Source organism: Tiliqua scincoides, chromosome 1 (assembly GCF_035046505.1).
Source record: "Tiliqua scincoides isolate rTilSci1 chromosome 1, rTilSci1.hap2, whole genome shotgun sequence".
Classification (NCBI taxonomy): domain Eukaryota; kingdom Metazoa; phylum Chordata; class Lepidosauria; order Squamata; family Scincidae; genus Tiliqua; species Tiliqua scincoides.
This window is the reverse complement of record NC_089821.1, coordinates 168,282,164-168,297,907: the sequence shown is the minus strand read 5'-3', so window position 1 is coordinate 168,297,907 and position 15,744 is coordinate 168,282,164. Positions and strand designations below refer to the sequence as shown.

At 43.4% G+C, this 15,744-nt stretch overlaps 1 protein-coding gene across 1 annotated transcript in view; it reads left to right on the top strand.

The window, feature by feature from the left end:
* Positions 1-15,744, top strand: part of CSMD1 (CUB and Sushi multiple domains 1) — a 947,002-nt gene that overhangs the window by 751,911 nt on the left and 179,347 nt on the right. The window contains exons 27-29 of the mRNA XM_066622693.1: positions 4,659-4,850; positions 9,013-9,151; positions 14,937-15,124. Coding sequence (XP_066478790.1) covers positions 4,659-4,850; positions 9,013-9,151; positions 14,937-15,124 — 519 coding nt within the window. The remainder of the gene's footprint in view (positions 1-4,658; positions 4,851-9,012; positions 9,152-14,936; positions 15,125-15,744) is intronic.

The window sequence follows — 15,744 nt, the reverse complement described above, 5'->3', positions numbered from 1 at the left end:
CAGTTCCCTTTTTTTTTTTTTTTTTTTTTTTTTTGCCGTTAGCATTCATCTTTCCTCTTCCCAGTAGCTGCTGGCTTAGTGCTGGTGCTGTTGTTTTCTTTGATTTTAAGTAGGGTCAAGTTTGGATTTCAGCTCCAAACAATAGCAAAACCAAGGCTTCTGCTGCAGGCCAACACACTGTCAGGCCTGCAATTCCACTTCCAGACTGGTTCTTAAAGCCACAGTACACAGCCAAAAATTTATTCACTCCTGTGTGCATGTTTGTTAATATGTCCAACAGGTCTGAACTGTATTCAGTAAATTAGATCTCAGTGTGGTTCTGCAGGTACAATGGAGGACAGAGTGCCTATACCTTTAACCATTGAATAGAGGTAATTTTGGCAGGTGCAGCTCCACATGGAAGGATTTAAAAAGCTGCATCTGACAAAATTCCCTCTTCTTCTTGGCATCCTTCAGTCTCGGAAGACTATGGTATCGCGCTCTGAATGGTGGTTCTGGAATGGAGTGTCCTCTCCAGTGCGCGAAGCCATAAAGTAGATATGGAGGATAGACTGTTACCCATACAGCAGATCCCCCTCTCCATGTCACTGAAATGGTCCAATGGAAAGGCAGAAGCCAATACGGTTGGTTCCAGCGGCGTCGCAGGAGTTGCCAGAACGTGACTGTGTTCAGCCATGAACTGCCTCAGGGACTCCGGCTCCAGATTTTGCCTCGAGGTTGACTCCTGAAGCCTTTTCCATAACTGGATGTAGCCACAAGGCAGTGGAGGTTTGGGATCAGAGTTTTCCTTCTCTCAGATGAGCTGCCTTGCCAGGCTGACGAGTTCCATCTACCCAGTGGCTGTTTAGTCGCCTCTTAGGACAACTACAGCCAAACTGAGGGCCTATCCCTCTTCTATGCAGTGGTTAAAGATATAGGCACTCTGTGCATCTGGTAACCTTGTGTGTCCATCTGCTTGGAAGTAGGCCCCAATGACTCCGGTAGGCCTTGCTCCCAGGTTGATGAGCACAGGATTGCAGCCTTAGGCTAATAGTTCTGAATGACATACCCTTGAGGAAGTATAGTGATCTAAATGTTGTGTACTGTACTCTGGTTTGGGGCATATTATTTTCTTCTGGGCTTGCCCCCTTTTTAAGCATTTAGAATGGTGATAAAATGGATAGTTTAGTGTGTGTGTGTGTGTGTGTGTGTTTTACCCCACTGTTTAACTCCGGCCTCTGGAAGGGGGGCTGATTTATAGTCCAGAGGTATATCACTTGTAAAAACATGCTAGTGAGATTGAAATGTGCAAGTTAGGTAAACTAGATTAAAGCATGTAATTAGGAGAGCACACAGCGTGGCCCGCAGAGACAGCAGCACGAGTTGCTATAAATAATGCCTGGTGGTTGACTTTATTTAGAAAATAGAAAGTACATAGCTATTTCTTACAGGAATAAATATTCTAAAATATCACAAAATTATCCTAGACAATATTTCAAGTTAGAAAGTGGTTTGCCTCATGGGCCATAAAATGTGTAACATTGTCTGTTTTGTTCGGACATGTGCCTTAAAAATATGGGCAGCAGACTCAGTGATTCTGAGTCCAAATTTCCAGCTTCAGTATTCCTAGATTCCCATCAAGTAGCTGGTTTTAATTGACCTGAAGTAATTATTGGGCTGTGACAAACTAAAGCCATATCACAAACACATCAACTCTATGTTGTATCCAACAGACTGATAAACATTAATCTATGTACATTGAGCTGTTTTTAAGATAAGCAGGCAAAAGTAGCTATGTATGTGAGAGGACTGAAACAGAGCAGTGTTTCATAATCTTTGAAGGATCTGTATGAGGATGTCATACAGGTTCAGCCTATTTATACACGGATTTTTTATAAATGGATTTAACTCAACACAAACGGCCACTGCAAATGAAAAGGAATGTGCTGATCCCTGGAGAAAGGGAAAAACGCATCCCTTTAAAATCAGTTTAAAAAACTGAACAGTCCTTTAACAATAACCTTCTTAATGAGAGAGAGAGAGAGAGAGAGAGAGAGAGGCAGCTGGCTGACAATCCATCAATCCTTTTCTCTCCAGCAGACCCCTCCCTTTCCCCCCCAGCATATGAAAGAAAGGTGATCACTTTGCATTGGGGAAGGGAGGGGCTGAGTGAAGCACCTTTGTAAGTGCTTGGAGGAGGACTGATTGATGGATTGTCTTCTTAATGACTCTTATCTTAAATCACAAAGGTCAGCAAGGCTGTTTTTAAATCACTGGAGCAAAGAAACTTTGTTTTTAAAATTGATTTGCTGTAGTGCGTTTTGTGCCATCCACGTGAGTTCTTAGAATGGAACCCACTGTAATAATGAGGTTCAACCTGTATAAACAACTAAAGATGTTACTTGATTATCATACACTTGGCTAAGGTCACAACTAACTACTGTGCATAACTATGGTTCTCCCAATCTCCTAACACAGGTTCAGTAATGTGGAATGAATTCCAGGAGTATTTTCAGTCAGCTGCTTGGGACTGTGAGCCCAGATCCCATTAGCAATAGCAGATTTTATAACTTAAATGGCTATTGATGTTCCAGAATCCCAGTACTTCTTCATACTAATTTGACCAAGCTGTAGATGTGAGAAAGATTTATACAGAAAATGTATTCTCACTTTTATTCTAAAAAGTGATACAGAATTCTTACAGAGATCTCATTCTGTACTGTATATAAAGAATATTATCCTTCGGATAACTGATAAACTCAGTTTTCTTGTATTCTTGTATACACGCCTTATTTGCTGGAGTGTGACAGCCCAATCCTAGCCAATTTTCCAACCCTGAGGCAGCCGCAGTGCAGCCCCAAGGCAAGAGAACAAACATTCCCTTACCTTGAGGAGGTCTCCGTGACTGCCCCGCTACTGCAGGATGCCACATGCATTCCATTGCCATGGCTGCATTGGTGCTGGAAAGTTGGTTAGGATTGGGCTATGAGTCTCATTACTGAGGTTTAGGTACATTTGAATCTGTTGTGTTTCTCCTTTACTCTTGGTCCTTGAAACCTCTGCTATACCACTGTTATCCAGATAATAATGTTGAACTTCTATATAGTACCTTCTGAGTGTGCAAAGTTCCTTACATTTATTATCTTGATGTTTATCTTTACAACTCTATAAAGTAAGCTACTAGTAATATCCCCATATTCCATCTGGAGAACTGAGATTGAGAAGAAGTTGACTATCATACATTTGTCTAAGATTACACCTAGTGAGTGCATTGGCAGAGACAATATTCAAACCAGGAAAGTACTGATTCTCAGCTTAGTCTTAACCACTACACTGAACCAGCTTGAGTGTATTTGAACCTCTTTAGGAGGAAAATGACCTCCTTGGACTGCCTTGGGTCCCTTCAGGGAGAAAGGTGGGGTATGAATGAAGTAAGTAAGTAAATAAATAAATGACTGTCAGGAGCATCTCTCAATGCAGGAGTTTTTTGAGATTGGTAACTTAAGATTGTACATAGGGGAATCATTTGTTTGAATGCCCCCCCTTCAAAACCCCTCCCTGCACACAGTAAGCAACTATATCAGTAAAAGACAGAATTAGAGCTTTCTTGGATGAAAATCAGCTGAAATTATATTTTTCAGATTTACCTAAATTAATGAGCAGCAATGCAGCATTGCCAGCACAGCTTCCACTGTATACCTCAGGGGATTTGAGAGCTGCTGGAAGTCTCAGGGTAAGGGAGCTTTTGTCTCCTTACCTTGGTGTAAGCCCCAGCAGTCACAACGGGTCAACTTGGATCTGCGCAAGTATGTGTTGATCCATGGAGACAAATCAGGTGTGGGAAGAGAGTTTGGATACGGTGCGTGCCAGCGCCTCGTGATACCATGCTCCTCCTGGCCCAATCCATTCACCCCCACCACCCCATTCTGCCCTCCTCTGCCCCAGTCAATCCCCTCCCCACCATTCCCTTGCCCCTGAAATGAATATACCTGCTCCAGTGGACATCCCCAAAACCGCCAGCACCAGAGAGATGGCTCTGGCCTCAGGCTTGCACGGTTGTGAAGCCCTTTATAGTGCTTTTGCAACAGCATGCACCAGCAGAACACACATTCTTCTGGTGCAGGCCTTCAATGAAATTGGGTCATTCGACTAACAAAGCATGTATGTATCCATAGCAAACTTTCTTTTTCCATTCTTGTGTGGATAAAAAAAAACAATCTAGTTTTACAGAAATGAGATTTTTTTTTTTTTACTTGTTGCTTGTTTCTGTTTTCCCACTCCCCGCCCACTGCTGCTAGGTAGTCAGAAAATCAAATAATGTGTACTTGATTACATTTCTACTACATCATTTAAATGCTGTCTAACTGTAAGGATTGACACCTGAAGTATTAAGGGAAGTAAAAATAATTTTTTGTGTACTAGATGTGAACCTCAATAAAATTTTCTAACATGCAATCATTTTTTTCCTCTAAAGAAAATTGGAAGAAACATGAACGTGATGCATCACAGTTGACAATTTCTTAGAGAAACTAATGCATAAACTTTGTTCCCTGCTAACACAAAAAGACATAGTGTACTGATGTACCTGAATAAATGTTTCTGTTTTAAATTGTGTATTACAATGTAAAATTTGACCAGGCAGACCATGTGCGCTAAACTTTTGATTTCATTCTTTGCAGCATCCGTTGCATCAACTTGTAATGATCCTGGAACTCCACAAAATGGCAGCAGATATGGAGATAGTAGGGAGCCTGGAGATACAATCACCTTCCAGTGTGACCCAGGGTATCAGCTCCAAGGGCAAGAGAAAATTACTTGCGTACAGCTGAATAATCGATTCTTTTGGCAGCCTGATGCTCCTACATGTATAGGTATGGAAGAAAATGCAATGTCCTTTTGAGATTTTAAGCTAATCTATATTGTGTTCTGATGTTCACTTTAAACGTTCAAGTTGTTAACACATCTGGTAGATTCTGTGAGGACACTGATGTCACACCAGGGTTTCCTTCACCTAATAGTGAACTGTGGCTGACATACTTGTCTTTTAAACAACTTCTGTGCAACACATCTATGACAACCTTTCAGGCTGGAGCTCTTCAGTGTGTGTACAGTGCGAGATTCATGGATTTACAACTCTGGAGGTTCACAAAACCTCCAGATTTCCATTGTGCAGAGGCTGTAGATTAACACTTCGTGGTGCCCAGTTGCACCAAAGCCTGGTGCTATTGTGTCTACTAATAAGAGAGGTTAGAACTACCATGACCTTTGCAATTATATACAAAGAAATACCATAATCTTTTGTTTATGGCATTGCCAACGAGATTGTATATTAACAACAACAACAACAACAATAATAATTTGATTTTTACCCCGCCTTTCTCCCCAAAGAGCACCCAAGATACAAATGTTTCTGCCCCACTTACAAAATCAGTTTGCTGACTCTTTCCATGTGTCAAAATATAAACTGAAGATTTGTCACCTCATCAGTCTCAAGTCTAGGGCCTGGCTCAGAGCTCCTTTGCATCTTCAATCCTGGAATGCTGAATTATCAGTCTCCAAAAGTAAGGGAGTTGTGACAAGACTTTGGTTTTTTGTCCCTGGTTGTGTTCGTCCCATCACTAATCCACCTTTTCCTAGACATTAGATCTATTATTATTATTATTATTATTATTATTATTATTATTATTATTAAACAGTATTTATATACCGCTTTTCAACTAAAAGTTCACAAAGCGGTTTACAGACAAAAATCAAATAACTAAATGGCTCCCTGTCCCAAAAGGGCTCACAATCTAAAAAGATGCAAATGAATACCAGCAGACAGCCACTAGAACAGACAGTGCTGGGGTGAGGTGGGGTGAAGATCTAGAGAGACTTCCGTACTTGTTTTGAGTTTAAGAGTTCCCACTTGCTATAAACATTAGCACCTGTGCCACATCATACTCTCCAAATGGCTAATTAGGTGTAGAACTGCATTAACACCCAGGTTTGGCATAGTACTGAAGAGAGCCAGGATGGTGTAATGCAGAGGTTCACAAACTGGGTGTTGTGACACCTGGGGCCTCGTGACAAATCTCCTAGTCACAGGCTGCAGGCCAACCAACCTGCTTGGCAGTGTAAGCGTGGCAGACCTCAGAGGAGAGGCGTTGCTCTGTAAGCTGAGGGCTGTGTATGCTGTTGCTTGTGCCCACCCGCCATCGCTGGTCTGTTTTACTTGATTTTTAGCCTTTTTTTCCAAGGGCATACCCAAAAGTAAATGCAGATGATATCATCATGTTGCTCGGCATCACATCATCAGCACTTACTTCCAGCTCAGTGACCAGCAGCAGCAGCAGGGTGTCACTCACCCAGTAAGTTTGGGAAGTCCCTGTGTAGTGGTTCAGGAGTCAGACCTGGAAGATCCAAGTTCAAATCTCCACTCAGCCATGGGATTGCTTGGGCCAGTCATGATCTCTCAGCCTCACCTACCTCACAGGATTGTTGTGAGGACAAAAGGAGGGGAAGAACTGTGTATACCACAGTGAGCTCCTTGGAGGAAAGGTGGTATAAAAATACGAAAAATAAATAAAATATTCCCCCTTTCCATATATGATAATGTTAAAGCAGCCTGAAGCTTGTTGTGCTCTGTTCACAACCAAGCTGCAACACAGCCATTGATCTGTACATCTTGTTGACTAAATAGAGGTTGGCCTAGCCTTTTCTGAAAAAAGAAACAAATCCATAACCTTAGTCAAGAATGAGGAATTTCACCATTCTGCTGCATCCCTTGAAAAAAGCTGGGGCATCATAGTTGCTGCACTTAATAACACTTTGTAGCCTTCATCTGGAGTGTGGCTTGGAAGAGACATGAGTGTGAACTGGAGAGACAAGGGCAGACTTGCCATTGTTTCAAAAAAGAAACAGCTCCTGTAGTGCAGAGAATTAACTGAAGAGCTGTTGTCCCTTTATTTCCCCCCCCTTTATTTGCTTTTTGCTACTGTTAATTATTTTAGGGAGTCTAGTAAGAATGAACTTGAGGGTTTTGCAGTTTAAAATCTTCATTGTCATACACAGCAGAACTTGAAGCCTGCTGTGCCTCAGTGGTTCTAGAAACACATGATAAAATACAGCTCATAAAAATGTGACAAAGTCGTGCTCTTGTGTACTGGAAATGGCTGGGATTTAATAGCTCTGATTATTAACATTCTGAATGTTGTTGAACAGTCATTCATGTTTGTGCCTTTTTTCTTTCTTTTCATTTTACTGCATGCATACTTTGTAACTTCGCTCTGAACAGTCATGTGTTTTTAACCCAGACTAAATCACCAGAGGACGTGGAAGATGTCTGAATCTTCACTAGCGTAATAATATATGAAGGAGCTGTGTTGTTAGCTCAGTCTATTTTTAAACAAAATAACCAGCCTTGGTTGATTACTATTGTTCCTTCAATGAGAATTATAGGTGTTCAGTGCCTCTGTTAACAAGACCCCTGATTTTAAGTACATGATTGTGGATTTAGTTGCCTACCTGCAGACAGAGAATTGTGTGGCTTTTGTTGTGTCCCCCTCCCCCCTTTGTGCATTGGTATTTGTATAGGGGAACATCTTTTTTAATCAAGTTCAAGGATTTTTTTTTTTTTTTTGGGTGCTTTAACTTTCCAAAGATAGAGACAGGTTAGAAATCCTGGATTATGGAGGTAGAATTCTGCTGGAGCTCTCCCACTGCTGAAGGAAATTGTTCTTCTGCTGTTCTTATTATGTTATTGCTTTCACTGTCTTTAGATTTTCTGGTTTGGGCTGCAGTCTTCTACACAGTTAGGTTAGATCTACACATGCAGTTTAATGAAGTGCAAAAGAGTCTGTAGAATTCCGATCTGGTAGGATAGAGCACTTTAGATAATGTGTAGTAGATAACATATTCAAATTTAACATTAGGGAAGGGGGGAAACTCCCAGTAAGCATAAAACTAGCACAGCAAACAGAGTGCTGGGCCTTTCTCCTTGCTATGATTTTTCTCCTTGCACAGAGTTTTCTGTGTTTTGTTTTGATTTTTTTTAATGTTGAGAGCACTGAGACAGTATTTCCTACCTGTGGTCTGAAGCTGTACACCTCAGGTCATGTCAATCTTATTCTGTTGAACAGGCAGGCCAGCAGACCTGCGCTGTATCCAGCACAAGTTTGGGGCTGACTGTGGTACAGCCAGGGGTAAGAGCAAACTTTTACCCTGGGGAGGGCCTCAGCGGCCCAAATGGGTCTACTCAGATCTGCGCCACCTGATGAGTTGGCACAGATTTGAGCAGAACGGAGCGGCCAGGAGCTGGTCTGCACTGCCTGGGAATGAGGGCTAGGATCCAGCATAACTGCCAGGTCCTGGCCCTGCCTCCTGCTCCCTGTCCGCCCTTCCTTCCTCTCCCATCCCAAAAGCCAGCTCCCTTTCTCCTCCCTGCCCTCTAATTGCCCTCCCCAGACCCTTGTGCCAATCAAGCTTGGCTGGCAAAAACCTACTGTCTCCTGCCACCATGGAGACTGGATTTGGCCTCCATGGGCCTGTGCACCTTTGTGCACTGGCACAGCTTACTTCCACGGAGGTGAAAATGTGCTTTACAGCACGTCTGTGATCCTCCCAAGCCAATGCAAGAGACTCGCTCCAGCCCAGGGCACAGTTAGGATTGCACCCTTAAGCTTCTTGTAAGCAAGTTTGCAGCTATTCTTATTTTTGTTTTTTTCACAAACACTATCTCAGGCACAAACCAAAACTCGTGTTGTATTGACTAGATTTCTTTTGAAGATATATATACATTGCTATTATTGTACATATTAGTTTGTAGAGAGGAGCAAAACAGGTTACTGCTAGAGAGTGAAAATACATATGCTTATATTCCTTGGTGTATATTTGGCCTTATTGTTCCTGGGACTGTTGAAAGATAATTGAAAATAAGATATCAGGAAATACAATATTTGTATAAGAGTAAAGATCCCAAATTACCTTGAGAATTTTCAGTGCTCATTGTGACATGTGATCTGTTTGACTTTCCTCTTCCTTCTTCTGTGACAGCTGCATGTGGTGGAAACCTTACTGGCTCAGCAGGTGTTATTTTATCACCGAACTACCCACAGCCATATCCTCCTGGGAAAGAATGTGACTGGAGAATAAAAGTAAACCCTGATTTTGTCATTGCCTTAATATTCAAAAGGTACCATTTCTAGAACCAAGCATTTTTGTAACAGCATATCTTTAAACACACACACAAACACACACAGAGAGAGACTTTTCAAAAGTGTATCCTTCATCATTTCATAGCATTTCTAATTACTGTTTTCTCGCTCTGCCCTACATTCTCTATCAGTGCTATGTGATAATGTAAAAGCAAACAAGAACATAAGAAGAGTCTTCCTAGATCAGGAAAAAAGGTCACATGAAGTGTACCACTCTGTTTCCAGTCAAATATCTAGTCTGTTCATATCATTTTCTCAGTCTGCTCTGCTAATAATGTAATAATGTTCTTCTCATAAATGTGGGATAGCTCAGTCAATATTACATCCAGGTATCCTGCCTCATCTTTGCCTGGACAGTCGGGGATATATTCTGGATAATCATGAGGAGTCTTCTGTTTCTGTGAATTGCACTGCAACCCCCATCAATCCACTACTTCCTTTCAGTCTGCCTCTTTGGGCAGACACTTCCCTCTGCCACATGAGTTGCCCTGCAGTTGTGAGGAAAAAAAAAAATAATAATAATAATAATTTGTATTGGCAACCTTCAGTCTCGAAAGACTATGGTATCGCGCTCTGAAAGGTGGTTCTGGCACAGCGTCTAGTGTGGCTGAAAAGGCCAATCCGGGAGTGACAATCCCTTCCACACCGGGAGCAAGTGCAGTCTGTCCCTGGTCTGTCTCCCTGGCTATGGGCCTTCCTTCTTTGCCTCTTAGCCTCAGACTGTTGGCAAAGTGTCTCTTCAAACTGGGAAAGGCCATGCTGCACAGCCTGCCTCCAAGCGGGCCGCTCAGAGGCCAGGGTTTCCCACTTGTTGAGGTCCATCCCTAAGGCCTTCAGATCCCTCTTGCAGATGTCCTTGTATCGCAGCTGTGGTCTACCTGTAGGGCGCTTTCCTTGCACGAGTTCTCCATAGAGGAGATCCTTTGGGATCCGGCCATCATCCATTCTCACGACATGACCAAGCCAACGCAGGCGTCTCTGTTTCAGCAGTGAATACATGCTAGGGATTCCAGCACGTTCCAGGACTGTGTTGTTTGGAACTTTGTCCTGCCAGGTGATGCCAAGGATGCGTCGGAGGCAGCGCATGTGGAAAGCGCTCAGTTTCCTCTCCTGTTGTGAGCGAAGAGTTCCATGACTCGCTGCAGTACAGAAGTGTACTCAGGACGCAAGCTCTGTAGACCTGGATCTTGGTATGTTCCGTCAGCTTCTTGTTGGACCAGACTCTCTTTGTGAGTCTGGAAAACATGGTAGCTGCTTTACCGATGCGCTTGTTTAGCTCGGTATCGAGAGAATGAGTGTCGGAGATCGTTGAGCCAAGGTACACAAAGTCATGGACAACCTCCAGTTCATGCTCAGAGATTGTAATGCAGGGAGGTGAGTCCACATCCTGAACCATGACCTGTGTTTTCTTCAGGCTGATAGTCAGTCCAAAATCTTGGCAGGCCTTGCTAAAACGATCCATGAGCTGCTGGAGATCTTTGGCAGAGTGGGTAGTGACAGCTGCATCGTCGGCAAAGAGGAAGTCACGCAGACATTTCAGCTGGACTTTGGATTTTGCTCTCAGTCTGGAGAGGTTGAAGAGCTTTCCGTCTGATCTGGTCCGGAGATAGATGCCTTCTGTTGCAGTTCCAAAGGCCTGCTTCAGCAGGACAGCGAAGAAAATCCCAAACAAGGTTGGTGCAAGAACACAGCCCTGCTTCACTCCGCTTCGGATGTCAAAAGGGTCTGATGTGGAGCCATCGAAGACAACAGTGCCCTTCATGTCCTTGTGGAAAGATCTGATGATGCTGAGGAGCCTGGGTGGACATCCAATCTTGGGGAGAATCTTGAAGAGGCCGTCTCTGCTGACCAGGTCGAAAGCCTTTGTGAGATCTATGAAGGCTATAAAGAGTGGCTGTCGTTGTTCCCTGCATTTCTCCTGCAGTTGTCTAAGGGAGAATACCATATCAGTGGTGGACCTGTTGGCTCGGAATCCACACTGCGATTCTGGATAGACGCTCTCTGCAAGTACCTGGAGCCTCTTTAGTACAACTCGGGCAAACAGCTTTCCTACAACGCTAAGGAGAGAGATGCCGCGGTAGTTGTTGCAGTCACCCCTGTCACCTTTGTTCTTGTACAGCGTGATGATGTTTGCATCCCTCATGTCTTGAGGTACTCCAACTTCTCTCCAGCAGAGACAGAGGATTTCATGCAGCTCAGTGACGATGATCTCTTTGCAGCATTTTAGGACTTCAGCAGGGATGCTGTCTTTTCCAGGTGCCTTGCCAAAGGCAAGGGAGTCCAGGGCCACGTGAAGTTCTTCTAGGGTTGGTTCACTGTCAAGCTCTTCCAGCACAGGCAGGCACTCAATGTTGTTCATTGCTTCTTCGGTGACTACATTTTCTCTGGAATATAGCTCAGAGTAGTGCTGCACCCAGCGTTCCATCTGCTGCGCCCGATCCTGGATGACCTTGCCTGTGGCAGACTTCAGAGGGGCAATTTTCTTCTGTGTTGGACCTAGGGCCTGCTTGATACCATCATACATCCCCTTGATGTTGCCCGTGTCAGCTGCTATCTGTATCTGGGAACAGAGCTGGAGCCAGTAGTCGTTAGCACATCTCCTGGCAGTCTGTTGGACTTTGCTGTGAGCAGTTCGGAGGACCTGCAGGTTGCGCTCACTGGGACAGGCCTTGTATGCTGCTTGAGCTCTCCTCTTTTCCTCAATGACTGGTGTCAGCTCCTCAGAGTGGGCTTCAAACCAGTCTGCTGCCTTGTTGGTCTTCTTGCCGAATATGGACAAGGCGGTGTTGTAAACGGTATTCTTGAAATGTTCCCATCTGTTGGATGCGTTTGCGTCGGCCGGGCCTGGAAGAGATTCCCCAAGCGCTTGTGCAAATTCCTCCACTTTTCTCTGATCCCGGGTCTTGCTGGTATCAATGCGAGGTCTTCCTTCCTTTTTCGTGTGATACAGTCGCTTTGTTTGCAGTTTCACTCTGCTGCACACCAGGGAGTGGTCAGTGTCGTAGGCAGCACCATGATAACTGCGTGTGATCTTGATGCTGGGAAGGCTGGAGCGTCTGGTGAGGATCAGGTCGAGCTGGTGCCAGTGCTTTGATCTTGGATGTCTCCAAGAGACTCTATGTTGGGGCTTTGTGTTGAAGAACGTGTTGCTGACACAGAGACCATGATGACAGCAAAACTCTAGCAGGCGTTGGCCATTTTCGTTCATCCTCCCAGTGCCAAACTGACCTAAGCAAGTGGGCCATGAACTGTTATCAGCACCAACTCTAGCATTGAAATCGCCGAGGATGAACAATGGCTCTTTTACAGGGATTTTCTTGACAGTGGTGGCCAGGTCATCATAGAATTTGTCTTTGGCTTCTGCTGGAGACGACAGAGTCGGTGCATAAGCACTGATGAGAGTGATAGGTCCTGCTGATGACTGGAGCTGCAGGGACAAAATTCTTTCACTTCCCACAGTAGGTGGGATGATGGATTTCAGCAGGGTATTTCTGACCGCAAAGCCAACCCCATGTTCCCTGGTTTCGTTTGGTGGTTTTCCCTGCCAGAAAAATGAGAAATTTCTCTCCTTGACAGATCCGGAATCTGGCAGCCTAGTCTCTTGAAGGGCGACGATGTCCATCTGCAGTCTGCTCAGCTCCATGTCGATGACAGCTGTTTTGCGTGCGTCGTCTATTTCTTGCAGGTCATCAGAGAAGCCAGGTGTCATTGTCCTAACGTTCCAGGTGCCCAGCTTTAGGGCAGTAGTTTTCTGTTTTCTGTTGCATGGTGCAGAGTTGTCGATCCGCTTGTCGGTTTTCACCCTAAACCCCACGCACCCCATGAGCTTAACGGACCGTGGCGAGGCAACACCTTACTGGCTGGGGACTGCCCAGCTTAAGGCGGGCGGTAGCTGCCCAATGAGATGCAATGATCTCTCCCACCGTCGGAAGCAGCCCCTGGCGTCATGCTCTACGCCAATCGAGCAAAGACTTATAACCGGTAAACTGCTGCTTCCTGTGTTGTGCTGACGCCGTATGGCAAAGTTGGAGTGTCCTCTCCAGTGCGCGAAGCCTGGGTAAAGAAGGTATGGAGGATAGGCTGTTACCCATGCAGCAAATCCCCCCTCTCCACGTCGCTGGAATGGTCCAATGGAAAGGCAGAAGCCAATACGGTTGGTTCCAGCGGCGTCGCAGGAGTTGCCAGAACATGACTGTGTTCAGCCATGAACTGCCTAAGGGACTCCGGCTCCTGATTTTGCCTCGAGGTTGACTCCTGAAGCCTTTTCCGGAACTGGATGTAGCCACAAGGCAGTGGAGGTTTGAGGTCAGAGTTTCCTTCTCTTAGATGAGCTGCCTTCCTAGGCTGACGAGTCCCATCTACCCGGCTAATAATAATAATAATAATAATAATAATAATAATAATAATAATAATTATTATTATTATTATTATTATTATTATTATTATTAACAGTATTTATATACTGCTTTTCAACTAAAAAGATTATTATTATAATTATTATTATTATTAATAATAATTATTAACAGTATTTATATACTGCTTTTCAACTAAAAGTTCACAAAGCGGTTTACAGAGAAAAATCAAATAACTAAATGGCTCCCTGTCCCAAAAGGGCTCACAACCTAAAAAGATACAAAAGAACACCAGCAGACAGCCACTAGAACAGACACTGCTGGGGTGAGGAGGGCCAGTTACTCTCCCCCTGTTAAAAAAAGGAGCACCCACTTGAAAAAGTGCCTCTTACCCAATTAGCAGGGGTAAATAAAGCTAAAATAAAGCTAAAGGGGTAATAAAGCTAAAATAACATTTAAAGTAAATTTGGAACTTCCTTCCCTCGTAAAATGTCTGATTCATTCTGAGAGAAACCAGAAGCATTTAAATAATTTTTTCAAGTATATTCAGATGATTTCTGGGCTGGGGCACCTTCCTTTTGAGGAAAGGCTACGGCGTTTGGGTCTCTTCAGCCTAGAAAAGAGACGCCTGAGGAGGGACATGATTGAGACATACAAAATTATGCAGGGATGGACAGAGTGGATAGAGAGATGCTCTTTACACTCTCACATAACACCAGAACCAGGGGACATCCACTAAAATTGAGTGTTGGGAGAGTTAGGACAGACAAAAGAAAATATTTCTTTACTCAGCGTGTGGTCGGTCTGTGGAACTCCTTGCCACAGGATGTGGTGACGGTATCTGACCTGGATGCCTTTAAAAGGGAATTGGACAAGTTTCTGGAGGAAAAATCCATTACGGGTTACAAGCCATGATGCGTATGTGCAACCTCCTGATTTTAGAAATGGGCTATGTCAGATTCAAGGTTGGGCACTAGGATGCAAGTCTCTTGTTATCTGGTGTGCTCCTGGGGCATTTGGTGGGCCGCTGTGAGATACAGGAAGCTGGACTAGATGGGCCTATGACCTGATCCACTGGGGCTGTTCTTATGTTATGTTCTTACTGAAGGTCTTAGAAGTCTAACTGTATACCGAAACTTTCTCTCTGATTTCTACTAACAAGGAAGGGGAAAAAAAAACTTTTAACACAAGAAATGCATCAGTGTTTGGCATTTGGCATTGAATTACAGACTAATAAGTTCAATTTTACATTATGTGGATGTTTTTAGGTTGTGGGATAAAAGGATCCTTGTAAAGGGGCTTTTCAAACGTTAGAAGAAAAATACAGTCAGAAGGAAATGGATGTCATTAACTGTTTTTTTGTTTTTCCCCAAGAAACAGAGACATTTTATTTTCTGGTTTTCTATTTCAGTTTTAACATGGAACCCAGTTATGATTTTTTGCATATTTATGAAGGAGAAGATTCCAACAGTCCTCTAATTGGCAGTTTTCAAGGCTCCCAGGCACCCGAAAGAATAGAGAGCAGTGGTAATAGCCTGTTTCTGGCATTTCGTAGTGATGCCTCTGTCGGCATGTCAGGATTTGCCATTGAATATAAAGGTAAATTTAATACAATATGTTGATTGCATAAATTGTAAACACACAAAGACTCTTCTTTATTACTAACATGGAAATAAAGTTTAACAATTCTCAGTACTACCTTGTAACCTGAAATAGTTACTTTTCTTCTGGTATGGGAATTATAGTAATCCCACACAAATATCAAGGCATGCTAGAATTATATATGGCTGGTTGTGTTGTAGTAATTACAATATTAGTAGAAGTATGTATATATGGTTCAGAGTAAGCTAATCTGGTAGCAGATCAATTGCTAGTGATCACGTGAAACACTGCTACTAGAATATCTGCAACAGAATTTTTTTTCTGAGTATTTAATGAGAATAGCCTTAAAAGTATTTTTAATAATTAAATAGTACAAAAATATGCATATTTTAATTGCACATGTTTATTTTAAAAACTTTTGTCTAAAATGTGTTACTTATACACATTTGCACTTATGCACAAATTAATAGTCTGCATTGGAGGACTTAAGGCCCAATTCTATACTCATCCAGCGCTGGCACTGAGCCTTTCACTGATCCAGCGAAAGGCCCAACATGGAGGCTTTTGTGTCTGCGCCAGCAAAATAGCTGGTGCAGACGTGAGGACAGCCATTGCTT